At 44.2% G+C, this 18,024-nt stretch overlaps 1 protein-coding gene across 3 annotated transcripts in view; it reads right to left on the bottom strand.

Annotated features, from left to right (window-relative positions):
- Positions 1 to 18,024, bottom strand: part of Cda5 (Chitin deacetylase-like 5) — a 32,472-nt gene that overhangs the window by 4,393 nt on the left and 10,055 nt on the right. For 2 of the 3 annotated variants that reach the window (XM_034330165.2, XM_034330164.2), the window contains exons 2-10: positions 5,954 to 6,128; positions 4,621 to 4,716; positions 3,373 to 3,724; positions 3,094 to 3,304; positions 2,787 to 2,959; positions 2,633 to 2,682; positions 2,203 to 2,334; positions 1,235 to 1,276; positions 338 to 531 (exon numbers count right to left, since the gene is read on the bottom strand). In XM_034330165.2, coding sequence (XP_034186056.1) covers positions 338 to 531; positions 1,235 to 1,276; positions 2,203 to 2,334; positions 2,633 to 2,682; positions 2,787 to 2,959; positions 3,094 to 3,304; positions 3,373 to 3,724; positions 4,621 to 4,716; positions 5,954 to 6,128 — 1,425 coding nt within the window. The remainder of the gene's footprint in view (positions 1 to 337; positions 532 to 1,234; positions 1,277 to 2,202; positions 2,335 to 2,632; positions 2,683 to 2,786; positions 2,960 to 3,093; positions 3,305 to 3,372; positions 3,725 to 4,620; positions 4,717 to 5,953; positions 6,129 to 18,024) is intronic. The other variant, XM_034330166.2, reaches the window with a different exon arrangement.

The raw sequence follows: 18,024 nt of genomic DNA, 5'->3' as shown, positions 1-18,024 counted from the left end.
GCAATGCGTAACGTTAGAATCGGAGAAAGTCACGAGTCGCTGCTAAACCGATCGACTAAACTTAACATTCGTGCCACGAACCGCTTGCGTCATCCAACAGACAAGCCGTGTCGCGTTTCTGATCACTTTTTTCATTACGATATCCATTCGACTTTTCCCAGTCTACGTCCCTCTTGATGAACGCAAAATAAAAGCAACGTCGATTGTTCCGCGGATGTTCTTTCGAACGGCACCGACGTCGAAAGTTCATCCTCGGGATGAATCAATTAGCGATCGGTGCCATTCGGAAGTAAATCGACTAACCGATTCGAGTACTGTACGATTGCGACAAACTTACCTGGAATGTCTATCCCGCCGCAACTGCAATCAGGAAGCAAGCAAACGTCCTTGCGACACTTGGCTGCCGGTTTATCGACCTGCGGAGTCGGATAAATCGGCGACGGCCTCGTTGCTGGATACCTGTAGATGTCGATGAACTCCTGTGCTTTCGACACGATTTCAGTGGACGGCTTCAAGGTTGGTCTCGATCGCCTGCAAGCCCGAAATATGCATCGTTACCAGGCGTTTACCATGAAACTAGTTACCGCTGGAAATCGTTGAATTTTTCTTACCAACGTTTAACAATATTTAACACAGATTTAGTAAACAGCGACAGGTGTGCAACTTGCACGCAATTAACTTTCTAGACGCATTAATACGTTCGTTCACCTCCGCGAGGGACAATACGAACCGATGGATCTCGAGATCGGATATCCGCTTTCAACCAACGCAGCCTCTATCTACATTTTATCTTTTCATACAAGTTCCGTGTTAATTGTTAATCGACGGCTATTGCAAGCTAGTAATTTGCTATGCGATGGGAAAACATGGTACAACAATACCGATTTATGGTATCTACATATAAGTTTCCGGAATATCGAAGGGAAATACTCTTTCTGTTTTTATTACTCTATAGTTACTATTTTCTATTCATCGTTATGCTGAATGATGATAGCACGTAATGAAGGGTTTTAACAATCACTCGCCGGTTAATTGGAAAATTATACAGTGACGGTGATGGACGTCTAATCGTATGCAAAGAGATCGATCGAACCGCGGTACGACTTTCTAACAAGACTTCGCGAAAACGACTCGCACGATCGTATTAAATGCAATCTCGACTGCGACAATTTTAATCAAATATCTGTAGTTTTTGGAACGCTGCGAAGGGTGAAGAAAAAGGTTGCAAACTTACGGTGGTGCTGTGCCGCGATGGATCTGTTGCGGGCGACCCCGGCTGCAAGAAAAGAAACAGAAAAGAATTGAAGAGAGGAAAAACCGAGAAAAATGGGAAAAGGAAAATGTCCAACGGAGTTGGGAGAGAAAGCGAACGCTTCGTTTCACGGAATACAGAGAGCAGCGAAATCGGGTCTTGGTCGATGGACACGCTTGCAAGGCCATTTGCTCTTTCGACGCGGAAACTGAGAGATTCAGTTGCGAAACAAAGAGGACGAGGATCGAAGACAATTGGAAAGTTAACTGTTGTCGATTTTGCAAAGTTCACAGATCGGTTCAGATTCGATGACCCGAGGTTTAAACAAGGCACCCCGGAAATCGCGTAATTCTTGCGAGTATAACAAATACCGTATAATCGTGATTTTCCAGTAATTAAGTTTTACGACGTGACTTTTGAACTGCGGTGGCAAACGATTGGCATAAACTTAAATGTCACGCGACAGGGAACGCGTTAATCTTCTCCGCGAAACTCGGGACGAGTAACAGCGTGACGATTTTCAAATCGCAAACGTGAAACCTGGTCCCCAGCTGACCGAACAGGTATTCGTCTACAGGGTGTCTATTATGACGAATCTACTTATGGTGATTAAATTATTATGCAATGAACGTATCTCGGTTGAGAAATTGAATACAACTTTCATATAATTAATTTTTTATATCACCTGTACTTATTTAAAACGGACACCCTGTAGAGTTGCGTGCCGCGGATAGAAGGGGAATTCATGCGTTTTAACGCGTTCGAAGAAAGCGTGAAATAAAGTCGCGTTCCCCCTACAAATCGATTCGCTCGAATAATATCGATCAAAGCTTAGGTAGCCGCGTGGCGATCTTTGCGACTGCGTCTCCCGGCTAGTTGGTTGCGTAATTTGAAAAAAAAAAAAAACTGACCGACGACAATCACCGCTGTCGCGTACGTGGATACCGTACCTGGGTGCATTGACCGTGTAAGACCTGCTGGTGGTGATCGGAGTCTGAGTGGTCGTCGTCAACGGAATGAACGTGTCCACGATGGCGTTCGGCGTCGTCACGTGGACGACAGGGTGGCTGAGAACGTTTGGTCTAGGAAGAAATGATTTTTCGTTAATTCATTAATGCATCAAATTTGACAGAACATCGAGCAACAATTATTCTCGACGCACGCGACAAAGATACGTTGACATTATCTTTCACTTCTCAGAAACGAAAACGTAATGTACAAGAATAGTTAAGAATGATCGATGAAAGCTCAAGGCGATGATTGAAACGATTACAACGGCAATTTTCTTGTCGCTTTACGGTCGAGGAGACCAGGCGAAGGTCTCTTTCTCCTCTCGTGATTGAGACATCCGTTTCAATTGATAAAGAAACAGTATCTCACCTGTACGACTGTCCATCGTTTATCCGGAACTTGTTCTTGTTCAGTTGAGCCTGGGTGGTTTGGTGAAACAAAAAAAAAAGAAGAAAAAGGATAGAATTGATCGACAGTGTTCGTTAGAAATAGAGACCTATCTTTAGAGAAACTTTCGTTCTACCTGATTCTCGTAGATATCATAGTCCTGAACCGTGACGTCCTGATTCAGATTGTACTTATCCGCTTCGTTCACCGCGACCTTCTTCGGCTTTTGATACTGCTTCGCGTTCACCTCGCTGATCTTGACGCTCGATTGAACTGGCACGGACTGGTTCACGGTGTATTGATTGTAATCTAACGAAGGAATCGCGAAGGAAATCGATTACTCGTCGCTGGTGATGAGCTATTAATCGCTTCGATTTGCTTCGTAAAGACCGAAGGAGCCTCCGGTGCAACGCGACACGAAATTCGGGTAAATGGAGGCTTACCATCGTCTTTGTAAATGGACACGTCGTCGTCGTAGATCGTGTAATAGGGATAATTCTGATCCGGATCGTTGTAATAAGACTTGGAGATCACTGGGGCAGCGGTGGATGCCAGGATCTTGGCGACTCTGGGTGATTCTGAAGATGGTACCTGCGTCCTGTAATGAGCTTCCGTTTGGGCACGCGTGCTTACCAGACTCTCTTTCTCTCTTTCCTGTGATATAACATAAAACATAAATTACAGACATACTGTAAAACAATAATTACAACAATGAAACATACTGAAATCACGTTTCTTCGAAGGCCATCCCTGTCTCGTTGCACTTGACCAATGGTGGACGGTTGACCCCTGTAGACTCGTTGTTGCCTGTCGCTTTCGATTTCCGTTGCAGGCTCGTACTCGTCCTCGTGGTAATTCCTAGCCTGTTGTCTCTGACGAATCGGTTTTTCAGTGATCTGCTGAACAGGAATTGGCGTGGTCGTCGCAATCGGTTGCCTCTGAACGGGACGTTGCTGCTGTTGCTGTTCACGTCTTTGCTGCTGTTGTTCGCGTCTTTGTTGTTGCTGCTGCTGGTGTTGCTGGTGATGGTGCTGCTGCTGTTGTTGCTCCTGCAGGGTTTCTATCTTTGCTGACCTGAGTAATTTCAGAGAAAGGATTGCGATAGATTAATTGTCGGTTTCCGCGTGTTATGGGTCGTTTCGTCGACCTTTTCAGACCCGTAGATTTCGCAAACTGTTACGCCAAACAACTTGATCACAGTGAATTCCTTCGATGGGAAAGCACTCTTATTAGAATTGTTTTTTTCTTCGTCAGAATTTCGTTGATGGTGTTTATATAAGAGTACTTAATTGAACACCTGGTAGGCGAAGTTGGAGCAGACATTTATTTGAATAAAACAAGAAGGTATCGTTTTTGGAAGCGGAGCAATTCGAGGGGACGAATTGGTTGACAGAAAGGATCGATCTGGTAGTAAACTAGTTTCGTGAAAACACGTTGCCGGTAATGGCAAGGACACATCTTACAGACGTAAGGAACCGACGTTGAGAAACAACTTCTTTTCCCTCCCCGATTATGTTCGCGCACAATAAGTTAATGAGCGACCAGCAACGAACGATCGTTGCTTAACTTCTTACACAAGGGAACTCGTGTCTTACAGCTGTTGAATATACCTCGAAGAAATGAAAGAGAGAGTGGGAGAGTGAATTCAATTGTAGGCTACAGCCACGTTATACAACAAATTCACCGACGTTTCCGTTTAATCCTTTCGGATACACGCTTGTCCCCTGGCGAACAGAGAATTAACACGTAACTGGAGCACTTTGATGGACGTTGTTTGATTAAAATCTAGACAACTTTTTCTTTCTTCTCTTTTTTCACGTAGTGACATAAGAAAGCTTAATTGAAACATTAACGCCTGCTGTTAAGATTAAATCATAGTCGAGCGACCATCGAGTTTATTTAACAGCAATCGGTAAAAATTGAAACGAATGATAATAATAGGAAAATTCTTATGAATGACGAAGACTCACCGTTCCAACAGCGGATCTTCTTCGTTTTCCTTACCGGGAGATCCACCTTCGGGGCAGCCCACGTTACGTGGCCAATCGCATGTCTGCAATTCATGACTGGAAACAAGAAGCAAGCAAGTAAAGTAGTCAATTTCATCGATATTCATGCTTATTGCTCGTCGATTATTTTCGAAACTCGATCACGTAATCGAGCATAATTTACAGATCTTATCTACCTTCTCCAAACAAAGTAACCGATTCCTTTTGTATAACACTATTATCGGTGATCCGATTCGTTAGAGGGATTTTCAAAGACCGATTTGGCGCGGGGTATTGGAAAATTGGGTGTTTGGAATTTCGTATCGAGCCTGAGGTAAGTTCACGAGCGTCCTTAATTGGACAGTCGGGTGTTACCGGTCATCGAGGGTCCGGTTTTACAACGAACTCGTTTGTACGCACTGTCGTACGCTGTCCGGAGAGGTGTGGCAGCCTGATAATTTTTTCTCCAGGGTTACACGAGCACGGCTACGACCCCCTTTTACCTCGTTAATCCAGATCGAAAGTGTAGCAGTATCGTAATCGCGTGTTACGACGCCCCCGAACCTAAGTCGACGAGAAATTTTTGTCGTATTCAAGGTTCCAGCGACTCGAAATGTTTGCGTTGGAATTCGAATGTCTCATCGGTGGCTGATGAAAAAAAAAAATCATTTTTCAAGATTGGAAGGAAAGGTGAACTTTGATATCCTTTCATAAATTTCGCTATAAACGTCCAGTTTTATCCAGTTCGCCCACTGTGAACGCATTGTTAGGATTTTTGACTAGAATTTCAACCGGAAAACAGGTTTCAATAAAATGTTTTCCTTCGATTTCTATTAGATATCAGCGCGATATATGAAATTCCAAGGAATATAGAGTGTTTCGTGGTGTACGTAATAGCTGAAACATGTCGGAGAAAAATTCTGTCGGCTCTGGCTAGCGAACAAGAAATAGAAATCTCTGTGGAATCTTGTAATTTGGCCTGCGAATACGGGAGAATACATCCATTATTGCTGTCTATATCTGGACGACAATACGCAGCCGTGTTTCGCTTTTGATTAGACGACTCGTATTATTCGCTCGCGTTTCAATTCACCGTCCCATTAATCTCGGTCCATATTTGTCGAACGGGTTACGAGAATTTACGGTTCGCTTTGTGCTTTGCACGTGCACCTGCCGTTTTTCCGATCAATTATCTACTTATCAACGAAAAGGTTTCGCGACGGTAATTACGACGACGAAAAGAATCGCTTTGATCGTATCGAGCGTTCGTCGAATCGGTCGAATCGACGCTTCATTGAAGAATTTTAATCGTTACCTGTACATCAAACCACCCGTGCAAGACTCGAGTAGAGCACCTCCGAATACGCATACGTAGTATTGCGTGCAGTCACGGGGATGAGGGTAGTAACCGAACTCTTCAGGGCACTCGAACTCCAAAGCTGCTTCGTTTCTGCTCGCCCTGGCGCTTCTGGGGATGGTCCTTTGGCATCCTGCAAATGGAAAAGTATTTCCTTCAATTTTTGCTAAGGCTACCAATCAACTCGGAATTTCTTTTATTTTCTAAAAGAAAATATTGTAACAAGGGTTAATTCCTTCATCCTGAACGTCCATGTCGCGCTAATTATAATTGTCACTACTGAAGGGACCCTTTTATGATCAGATTATCGCGTGCTGGAACGTGAACGATATACAAAACGGCGAATTATGCAATCGGGCGTACATAACCGGATTTTTGGCCGACCTTGCTGTTCACGTAGCCATAATGTCGAGACACTGAAACAGTTGGTCAGAAAAAAGGCGCCTCGAGACCAGAGGCGAAAGGAGGAAACGAAAGGCTGGCGCCAAATTTTCGTAATCGACCCCACCCACCCTGCTGTCCGATCTCGAAGATCGTTTTGAATATTTTCTTACTCGAAGTTGCATATTTTTGAAAGTGGAAAACTTTCAGAAATCAGAAGTTTCATCGTTAAATTCGATCGCTACGTCACCAGCTAAATGCCATTCTACGGTTGAAAATATGTACACTGTGTTCTACCATTGTCTCGACTGTCGGTGGATTCGATTATCCCACCTTCAAGTTTTCTGGCACAATTTCATCGTGGGACCGCGGCACCGCTGGAACGACGAATTGATTTGTTGGAAACGTGACTTGCGCCATTCCTCTTTTACTTTCCACGTGAGAATACGCGTGTGCCTGTGGAATAATGTTCAGTCCCTGGCTGCTTGTATGTAAATTTTACCTATTCTCGTATTATAATCGGTGTAACAGTGCTGTTTACGAGTTGAATCTCCAAAAAAGCAATTCAACGAGCTCTTTAAACGTCGACGATGCGTATCTTGGGAGCGGTGACGATCTATCGGGTGTCTCGAAGAGGAAAGATAGAAAACGAATAAAAATTAACAAAGATTAATTGCACGGAGGATTGTTGTTCCTGTTTGTATGTTCGAGGTAATCATCAGGGACGCGAAAGAGGATAATGTCGCGGTACAAGGATAAGCGATGAACGCTCTTCCTGGCGACGATGAAAGCATCGGTTGGTCGGTACGAAGGTCGCCGGGAAAAATCGAAATCGAGGAAAGACGAGACATCCGGAGCGGGATCACGGTCGACCTTGGGCGAATATGGTTCAGGAGGAACGAGGAAAAAGAGCATTCGGACGAACACATCCTGGTACCGTTCTCTCGTTCGACCTTCCAGCAGATCGCACGCGACCTTGCCATCGCAGAAAGGTCGATGTACTCGTCCACCTTACGATCCTAAAATTCTTTTCTCCAGATTCTCCATTCGACAGAGTCCAGCCAGTTTGCGTTTCTAAGCCCGTGGTCACGCGGAAACGATTTTCCTCTCGATTCGTCAACGGTCAGCCCACCTTTCCTCGGTTAATCTTAAGATTCAGATAGCCCTAGTTCATTTTATTTTTCCTCGTAGTTAGAAGGCGGAAGCGTGTCAAACGAGCCGTATAAATTTCCAAGATTTACGAGATCGCCGTGGAAACGCGGTATATTTCGCAACGAGAACGCCGTCAAAGCTGCCCGCGCGCGAAATCGTTCGCCTTCTAATCCTCTCATTGCCTCGAAATTAACCGATCGCTTGGTTCCCGTCTTACCTGGCCAGGTTGATGTCTGGCAATGAAACTGGAAAACAAACCGAGTTACTCTGTTCGAACGTGTTCGAACAACACGAGTATCGGTATCGTTTACCGAGCTATCCCTTTTTGCTCGCGATTGCGAAACCTTACTTCAAATGATCCGACGTCTAAGGAGGAAGCTGTGTCGAAAAGAGAAATCCGCTGGTACTCGAACAGAACAGCTGATAGATTACGAACGAGTCGAAATTGTATCGCGAAATTGAGGCAAACGATCGAGGAACTTCCTTGGTGAAATCGACGCTAACGCACGCTCGATTTCGTTAATTACCTACGATTTTCACCGTTTCCTAATGCTACAATTCATTTTCAGATTGATATACAAGTTCAGCATGTTATGAGAACTCTTTACTCTTTGCACCATCACTTAGAGGAATCAAAAGTACCTTTCATATTTCCGTTTAGAATCGGATCGAACAAAAGAATTCAGAAAAGAAGGGAAGATTTATTACTCGTGACAGGTCAACAAAAATCAAGGAGATTACCGAGACTCGATCTATAATTACACACCTTTCCTTTGCGTAATTGGACTTACGACCATTCCGAAATGGAACTGACCAATGCGACTGGATAATTCGAACCATTAATCAAATTACCCTTATTTCATACTCTGAATTGTTAATATAGAAAGGCTTGTATGAAAAGAAAAATTTCTCTCGTCATTCGAAAAGAGAATCGAGATGTCTTTTTTTGCGATCCAAGTGACATAAGAGAAGATTATAAAATTTTTCTTGGTAATTGGAAATACCAAGAGAATTTAATTTTGCAATCTCGTAATCTGGTACTTAGGATATTACGCTATGCAACTTGGCATTCTCGTGGACACGATTCGGGACTGTGGTTCTGTAATTGCTTCGTGCGGTACGGAGTTGCGAATGAGGTGTATTTAATTAGCCCGAGGTCCACTGACCTTTATTAATCACGGGAACGATTTTGGAAACGAACGACCGGAAAATTGTGTAGTTTTTATATGAAATATAATCCGCGATTCGATGCAATATGTTTAGAAAAGCAAGACGGTGGACACGCGTTAACCACGAAACACATGCACGCTTCTGAACACCGTTCAAGTTGTCCGATATTATGCAAGTAGTGTTCCAGTTTTAAAGCCCCGCTTTGGTATTCCAGCTCACTTTCACTCATTCACTTGCCAGCTCTTTTATCATAGGCCCCTCTATACCTATCTCTCTCCGTCACACCGCAATTCGCCGATCTATCTTCTACCAACGTTCAACTAGCTTTTTCTCTCTCGTTGCCATTCGCATGACTTTCACTTCTCTCAACTTCGTAACCCGTTCGTTCGCGTAGCAAACTTCTACCGTGGAACGCCTTTACCTTAGTAAACCGCAAGTCCCGTGATTTATGAACAACCGGATGACGTTCGTTGCTTCGGAAGTAAACGCGTCTTCCCTCGGCTAACGATCCAATCGTTTCTCGCTTCATCAATTTCCCGTGATTTAAAAAAAAAAAAAAAAGGTCGCATCGCTATCCCTCTTTCGTTAGAACTAGTCGTTTACTTCTAGCGAGAAAAACTTCTAGTTAGCCTTTCGAACGGCACCTAATTATCCAATTTATAGACCGTGGAGTTAGTTATTCGCACCGTACGTGATTGCAGATCATTAAGGTGACGAATTTACGGTAATATCCGTACCGAGAAAACGATCTATTTCTTTAATTTCGAGAGATTACGTTGGCTGCGTTCCAAGAACGCGCGGTTACCGCCGCGATATTAAAGATCCCGCGTTTTACGACACGCGTTTAGAGTCGATCCGTTCGGTTCGCTTCGCGTTGACGACCGTTTTATAGTTTCCAAATTGTGTTTGAACGACCGGTTAGCTTGTGGTTACGAAAATTACAAGCTGCCGGCGTTAATTGTGCCTGAATACTCGCGCATACGGAGCAGGGAGGTCGTTAGACGTTCACTCGGTGATTTTCGAGCAAAACACTGCAATTGTCTGCTTGTTAAATTCTTTATTTGATAATCACTGATCGTCGATTAAATTAGCGAACGATTTAATTTATCTTCGCGATGCGCTCGTCGAAACAGAAAGGACAATTTGAAAAATTTCTACCCACGGGATAGTTGGATGTTTGAAAGTGGCAAGAACAAAGTGTCACGATCATTACGATAGCGTGATCGTTTCGCAGGCGTCCTGCGGATGGCTTTATTGTGAGCGATAATGAGACTACGTTGTCTGCTAGGTAATACAGTTCTCACATTTCTGCAACATTCAATAAGGCTGGAATGGTGTAACTTTACATCCACGTACCGCCTGCCACCCACCCACCGCCTCGCGATGTGAAAATTCAGCGAGTATCTCTCTCACAAAATGATACTTGGCCAAAAACCGCAGCGATACTTGCGAAACTTTCCTCCATCGCTCGACCACATCTTCTTTCCTTCGAATAATCGTATAATTAGTCATCTACGAGATGATCGAGAGAATGCATAACGCGGATGAATATATATAAAAAGAAGAACTCGGATCGAAGGTGGGTCCGCGTTTCGTTTGACATTTAATCCTCCGCGCCCGCCGCGTTATCCACCTTTCTAGAACGCCAGAAACTTTTCTCGTCATCGGCCGTGACGCTTGCTCGCGTTGCATTTTATGCGATCACGGTGCAAATGTCAGCCAACATCCGCGAAGGATCCATTATCCTGCGAAGGTTAGAAATTTCAATCGCAACTTGGTGCCGCAATCGCGATAAAGGAACAACGCAACTCCGCTGTATTAATCTGTTTCCACGATGAAATTTTGTCGCTACAATGTTGCGAATGGATTGATTCCGAAGAAAAAATAGGTATCGCGAGGCTGCTTTTAGCACCTATCATCGCTAAATCCAATTTGAAAACGTTACCGAAGAGATGTAACTCTGGCTGAGTTGGTCATTACAAATTTTATCTTTCGTTGTTGGTTCATGCTAATTGAACATCTAGACGGATAGATTTAAGTATGCAGTTTGCAGTTAATTAGTCGGTTTTCGAGGACGGATGCGTACAATCGTGCAGATATCCTTCGAGGACCCAGAGATCTTGTTATCTAGGAAGGATGGTAGATTAAGATCGAACGATTGAGTAAGAATAGGCAAGTGGAAATAGTAGATTCGGTGAAACATCCGTCGACCTTTCTCGTTATTAAACGACGAAGAACGACCTCGACGGGAAGAAACAGCTGGAAGATAGCCAGTTGCAGAGAGATGCTCATCGCGCTGTATCTCCGTACGTGGACGTTGCGTATGCTAATGTACACGAAGGATGCATAATCCTTTTTACGCAATAATCCTGTCTAGAAGCGTTCAATTTAGAGATTTCGTGTATATAATTATAAAATTATTGAGAAAAAGAAAGTTCTTTAGCGTGGTACGTCGTCACTTTGACAGGACAATTAGATCCTTAATCTACAATTGCGTTTTGCAATTGCGAGACGATACGTGACAGCGTCGAACAACGCGCGACCTAGTTTTCAGCTGGCGCGTGGACCAATTACGTTCGCCGAAGAAAAACTTTCATGGGGAATTTCACTGGAAAGCGATACGGTATCGTAACGCTTACGTTTCGATTTACGGACCGTGAATATTCCTTACCGCGTCATTTTACTGCAAAAATGCCTGTTCAATCTGTGCGTACCGGAGGAAAGTAAAAAGGATGATTTTAAAAAGTGAAAAGGCTATGAAAAGAAACCGTTGAGTAAGAAGAAGAGACGCGTAATTTGACTAGCGATCGAACAGGTGTTAACAGATTTCGATACGCAACCGGAGTCGTGCAACAAAACAGTTGGCCTCGAACAGTTGTGCCATCGCGTTCATAGAAACGGTTTTCTACTCGGATCGAGAGGGATTCCCTGTTCGAATCGGAGAATCCTCAGGTGAAAGAGAGTTTACAAGGACGCGGGCTTCTTGGTCAAGTGAATCGGTGTTTCTAGACTCTTACTTGTTAGCTTAACCATTTCTGCGCGCGTTTGTGTTCGTGGATGCAACCGCGTAACGGTTCCTACCTTCTGTACACCTGTACGACCTTAACGCTTTGGCTACCATCAGAAATTCCACGAAAAACCTAAGAAGCGGTAACGCATTATTCATCGTCAATTCGATCTCTTATTTTCATGGCATTTACTTGTTTTTATTACCTAGACAAAGGTAAGAACCTTTCACTCGATGCATACACTCTTCTTCGAGTTAATAGATTAACGTTTGAAATAGTTGTACGATGAGTAATTTCAGACCTGTACCTTGTAATTGTAAAGGACGACGAGGATAAAAGAGTTCTCTAACAAATCAATTATCCTTCGACGGAACGTTTTGAACGATCAATCCAGGTTCCCACACGCGAGGCGTCCAATTAGAAGGCCTCGTTGCTCGGATTAAAAGTTATTAAACGTCGACGTAACGGTATGACTCACGATGAACGGTGGAAAGCAGAGATTTTGCGAAAGGAAATTTTACGGCCACGGACGTCTGAACGTGGGATAGGCCGAACGTCGTTCCGCTTACCCTTTTAACCGTGATTAATCGTCAGTTTACAAGAAACACGGCCGAGAGATCGCTAGACTACTTGCAACTTTACCAACACATACTGGTAATAATACGTAACCGGTAAACGCCCCTCGCTACTTCACCATCCTATGGATCACCTGGCAACACCCACTCACGATCCGTTGGATCCCTGAAGATTGCAGCTAGAGACACATCGACCTCCTCGGTATTCCTACCTCGATCCCACGATCCTCTCCTCTTACCTAGATCCTCTCTAAGCTCGATTCCGACCGAATGACGAGCACTTGAATCTATCGGCTATTCCAAAGATACCATCTGACGATACTCGTAAAGTTGCAAAAATAAACGATCCATCGGTGTTTGTTACCGGTAGAAAACGGGACAAAGTAACGGAAGATGAAACTCAGAGGTGGGTTGTCCGTGGGCGAATCCAAGGTTGACTCACGAAATACTTGAACGGGTCCTTAACCTTCCGATTTGCAAATCGGGCGAGACAGAGATAGGATGATCGTGAAAGTTTCCTCACGGATGATGGGACGAGGAAAAGCTGGTCGCGCGCGCGAATCGAATCATCGAGATCGCTGAAAGGTGTGCCAAGTGGATTAGATTCTTAGATAATAACGAGCAAAAAAAGTTAGCCGTTACGTGACACACGGAAGGCATTGCGGACAATTTCAGGGAGCGTAAAACGTCAGTTGGTCAGCTTCGGAGGTTAATTAAAGGCTCTGGATAGGAAGATACGAGAGTTGTCATTTCTCGGATCATAGTCTTTCAGCGGGCAGAAAGCGATTTACGGAATGGTGGAAGGAATCGCGATTGTTTAACCTTGCTGTTAGGGTTATGCAAAAATCGTGCGAGAAAGCGGTTCGTTGCTTCGTTAGTTGCGATTATTCCGTTCCGAACGAGCACGCGATTAATTACTGTACCGGGAGATCGGTATCGGGACTACAACTGGTTGCATCAGCCAAAACAATCGGCAGAGAACTGGCTGTATAAGGAGAGAGTAACAAGAAAGTATCCAGACAAAAGATTACACGAGGATCCGCGAACTTCCGCCAAAATGTCCAACATGGTTGCGGAGCGACGACGAAAAGATCGAAGAAAAGGGATGAAAATTGTACTTTTAACGATGTTGAATGCCAAGGTAGAACACGTTGAGCGGAAAGAACAAACTGAGGTCTGAAATCTGAGATTCGGGGTTTTAGCCCTTATTTAAATCGTAATGGTTAAAGGAAGAGGGTGAATCCTGCAACGATGATTAAGGCTGTGTCTTAAGATTTAGGAATCTAAATTCAATTGGGATTGAATATTAGGGTTTCTCATTTAGAAAATAATGTGATTCACGGAAACGCGTGCCTTGAAATCGTAGTTCCGTCGAATAGATGTAATCGAATGAAACGGAAAACAGGCGTGGAAATGCACCGATCGACCGTGAAGGTTACGCATTTGCAAGGGTGTGCGCGAGCAACGTGTTTAACCTTTGCTATTTCGTTCCGCGTGCAACCACCAGTTGGAAAGGTGCAACAGGCGGGACATAGCGATCGTTTCAAAATTTCCTGAAATATACTCGAATATAATATCCTAAATCCAACGAGTGTAACTATTCATTTCCATTGGTAAGGTGGAACGCTAGCAACTCCCTGGTGGTAGCTTTCCATAGAAAGTAGGATTCTTTGTTTTCCACGCGGTTGTCTCATCGGTACACCGAAAGAATCCAAGATCGGGCTGGTATTACGAATGACGAAAGATAGCGGGCGGCGCCACGTAACGATATAGTCGCGTTATAGTTATATCCGGGTCAGGAACGAAAGGGGATTTACGTTCACCACCGTCGTCTTGTCTAACCACGAGAAGTACTCTTCTCCGGTTTCCTTGAAAACGATCCATAGCCCACCCCCGGCGATTCGTCGATTGCTAAATGTTTAAAGCCAGCCACTGCAACACCCCGCGACCTGTCCCTCCTTTCTCCAGGAGGCCGCGTAATAATCCAGGTGAAAAGGAGACACAGAAACTTTGCGTTTCTCTCTGTTGTGTCTCTTGAAACCGTTCACCTCATTACGTACCCCGTACCCGCGCGCGTGCATGCGTGTTTCACTCCGTCGAGCGTTTACGTGGGCGTGCATCCTACCGTGTCGGACATTGAGCGCGAAAAAGATAACGTTATGCCCGGACCCGTGATACCGACAGCGAGAAACATAGGCTTTCGAAACGTTTCCACGTTCGTGGCTAGTTAGTAAGCAGGAATATTCTAGTGGAAAATCCGCTCGGACATTTCGACCGCCGCGTAGAAACATAGATTTTACAGGCTCGCTCTATACGCGGCGAGTTTCAAACCTGGTATTCTCGTTTCTACCTATTTCAATTATGATCGCTGATCAATCAACCAAGAGAAATTCATTCGGGAAGAGAATTACGTTAGGGAAGTAAACGTTGGTAACATATGGGCTACAAATTGCCAAGCTTGCCGTGTTTGGCGAGAGTCCCGGATAGCGCGATTTTTAATTATTTAACCCTTTGTTTACTGAGAGAAATTGTGGTCGTCCTCCAACAATGGAAAAGTAATAAACAGGACTACCTGTTCAACGTTACCTTGAATTCACGCGTCTCGAGTGAGGTAGAAATCAACGGTATCGCGACTAACGATCGAACGTAACACGCGTGCTCCTGGCACCTTCTATTTCCCAACAAATATCCCTTGCTCAGATATTCCGATCGATCTATCTCTCGTTCCAATTAATTTTCGGCACGCGTTACGTTCATTGTGCTGGAAAGCTGCGAAGGCTACGAAAGCGTTTGTTGGCTAACCGTTAGCAAGGCATCCTTGATTTAAGGTGAGGCAACCTACCACCGATGGCCTATAGATCGTTAGAATAGATGCGGTTACGCGTTAACAGTTCTTATCCTTGTTACGCTCGCGTAGTTTCTCCTTTCGTTCTGTCCTTGTTCTACCAATCCTCTACACCCACGCAATACACGCGAATACACCTTTCGTTGCTCGAGTTTCTGCATGTAACCAGGTGAACGTTTCTACGTGCCTGTATACCGATCTCGATTTCAGTTCGATCAGCTGACCATGGCGGTTTGCTTCGATCGGAAGGTTGGACACGATCGCGGAGACAAGTCGTTTCGCTAATGAGTACGATACAGAGAACGTACAGCGGTCTTTGATCGATTTATAATTTTACACTTCTACGAAGAAGCTGAGGAATTTAAACAACTACCACGATTTACTATAAGTAGCGTATATAATAGAAGGGAGCTGTCCAAGGAGGGTTATTATAGAATTCCTTGCTCGTTAACCTGGGAACACTTGGGAAGTATTAATGATAGAAAAAAGTCTGTTGACTCGTTGGTTAGTTTACTGTCTTTTCCACGTTAAAATTTAATATATTAAACTTCATCGTCAGCGATGTTTATTCGAGCCGTGGTTACACAATCGAACGCGTCCAATGGGTCGGAGGAGCCCGTTTGTCGAACGATTAACCAGAGCAGAGCGCACGCAAACGACGACCACGACGACGACACAAAAGGCTTCGTTCTGACGCAATCGATTCGTGATCGAGAGCTCGATCGTGCACTGAAAAATAGATCAAAGTCATGTCGCGAGTCGATTCAACCCGTTTCCAAATCGGTGACGACCTTCGCGCCGTTTACAGATCGCACGGTAAAAGTCGATGGCGTGGTGCGTGTAAACGATCGATCCTCCGTACCGAAAGTTCATTAACATACCGTTATTGACACGCGTTACTTAAACGCGTCGAGCAACACTTTGATACGGAGCGAATTACGAAACTGCTTTAATTATTATAAAAGAAAACCTTCGACGCATGTATATTAAACTTTTATTAAGTTTCCTTCAGCGAGCGAAAGGGGATAAAGAAATAAAGAAATGTGGGCTGTTTGTGAAACGAGAACACGGGCGGATGTGTTTACGAGAATGTAGCCATGAGATATTTTCGGAGCCCTGAAAGGAGGGCTATCGAAAGGTGTGCAAAGTCAGGCAATAAGTTAGTGTCGAAGGTCCGGCGCAACGATTTCACTTTCACTGTCCCCGGGGTCAAAACGGGCAGAATTCGGCTACGTTCGCCAATCGGAATCGTTGCTTGGTACCCGGGGAAAGGATATGGAAACGTGTGTGTCTCAAGGCTACCGGAATACCTGTACTCTTATACAACTGAAAACGTGTCGCGCACATTCACTCTCGCAATCAAACACGTCGATTAATCGTTGTCATCGAGCAAATCCTCTTTCTTTCGGTCATCATTTTCAATTTCTTTAAACGTCGCGCCTTACACGGAACTGATTCGATAAAGTATTCACTCGATTCTCGGTCCGAACAAAAAAACCGAGTTTCCTTTTGCTCGGTAAGAAAGAGGAACGTTCGTTCCTGAATGATTTCTCACGTGCTAATGGCGACAATATAGTAGATCAGGAAAGAAACGCGATATCTTTGCTTTCCACTGGCGGTACTTCGACAAAAAGGAATACGGTAATTGTGGTTTACGACTTCGAATTGTGAGGACTCGGGTTCCATTGAACCCGTTAAAAAGGTGCACAACACTTTCCTAGGGAGAACCGGTCACTCGGTTGCACGCGTGCTGCACGCCTAATACTTGCATCGCCTATGTTTTTTATTATTTTCACGCGGTTATGCGTCTCTATACTCAGAGATTTCCAAGGTAGAATAGCCAGTGAATGAGTTTCGAAAGAGTAGAAGTCAGCTGGCTTGAGTTTACTTTCAAACACCACAGGCATTTTAAAAATTCTAAAAATCTAATTTCAATTTGAATAAAAATATCAGGGTCACTTTGATTTTGAAACGTAAGATGGTACTTAAATAACGGCGCACAAACGAGTTGCCGTCTAATTAGTCTCGCTAACAAAAGCTAATCACGACATGTGCTGATTTCAACGTTTACGCTCTACTAGACATAATGACGTTTCACCTTGAAAAATAATAGCCAGCATGAAAAGAGTATTTGAAATGTAACACTGCATTTCTAATAACGAGGGGAGGGAAATACTCGGAGGTATGGAAAGAAATCGCGTAGCGACAGGTCACGATTTACCTTTTTGCATATCAACAGACGTCGCTGGAAGGACGGGTTTCGCGAGATACGTGTCGCAACGCGACAAAACTCGTGCGGATCGCTACCGTGTATAAATATCGAGCAATAAATTCTGATAGAAACGGGGCGAGGGAGGTTCTACGGTTAAAAATAACCGCGTTCAATTGAATATCTTGAGAATTGATAAATTGATACTCCCGGCAAGTCGACTTGCATTCCTTTTTTAAGTGTTTTTTACACTCGCTCGAGCACGAACATTATATCACGAATTGCATACAGACGCGAAGGCACGAGATTTTATTTTCCGATGAAGGAACAAGATTTATACGAACAAAGATACGTCTGATAAAATGCAGGAATAATTTTAATTACTTTCTCCGGGTTGCGCACGCACGGTGGTCGAAACCGGAAGGAACCAAAGCGTCGTTTCAAAAGTCGTTATTCCCGGTGTATTGTGAAAATCATCCTGCGTCCGGATTTCCTCGTTTCGGTCACCATTGTTCGACGGGCAATGATCGAGGGCCGCGATTCGTGACAGAAATTACGGTTGAAATTTAACGGAGAACGCTGAGAGCTCGGCTTTCGTTCCGTTCAAGTAATTGCATTATGCAAACGTTTTCGAAGGAACGTCGAGGCACGGTTCGTACGCGATACGATACGTAATCGAGGTTGGTTTC

The sequence above is a fragment of the Osmia lignaria genome, chromosome 2, assembly GCF_051020975.1.
Source record: "Osmia lignaria lignaria isolate PbOS001 chromosome 2, iyOsmLign1, whole genome shotgun sequence".
Lineage (NCBI taxonomy): Eukaryota > Metazoa > Arthropoda > Insecta > Hymenoptera > Megachilidae > Osmia > Osmia lignaria.
Note: the sequence above shows the minus strand (reverse complement) of the source record. Positions and strands in the feature narration are given on the sequence as shown.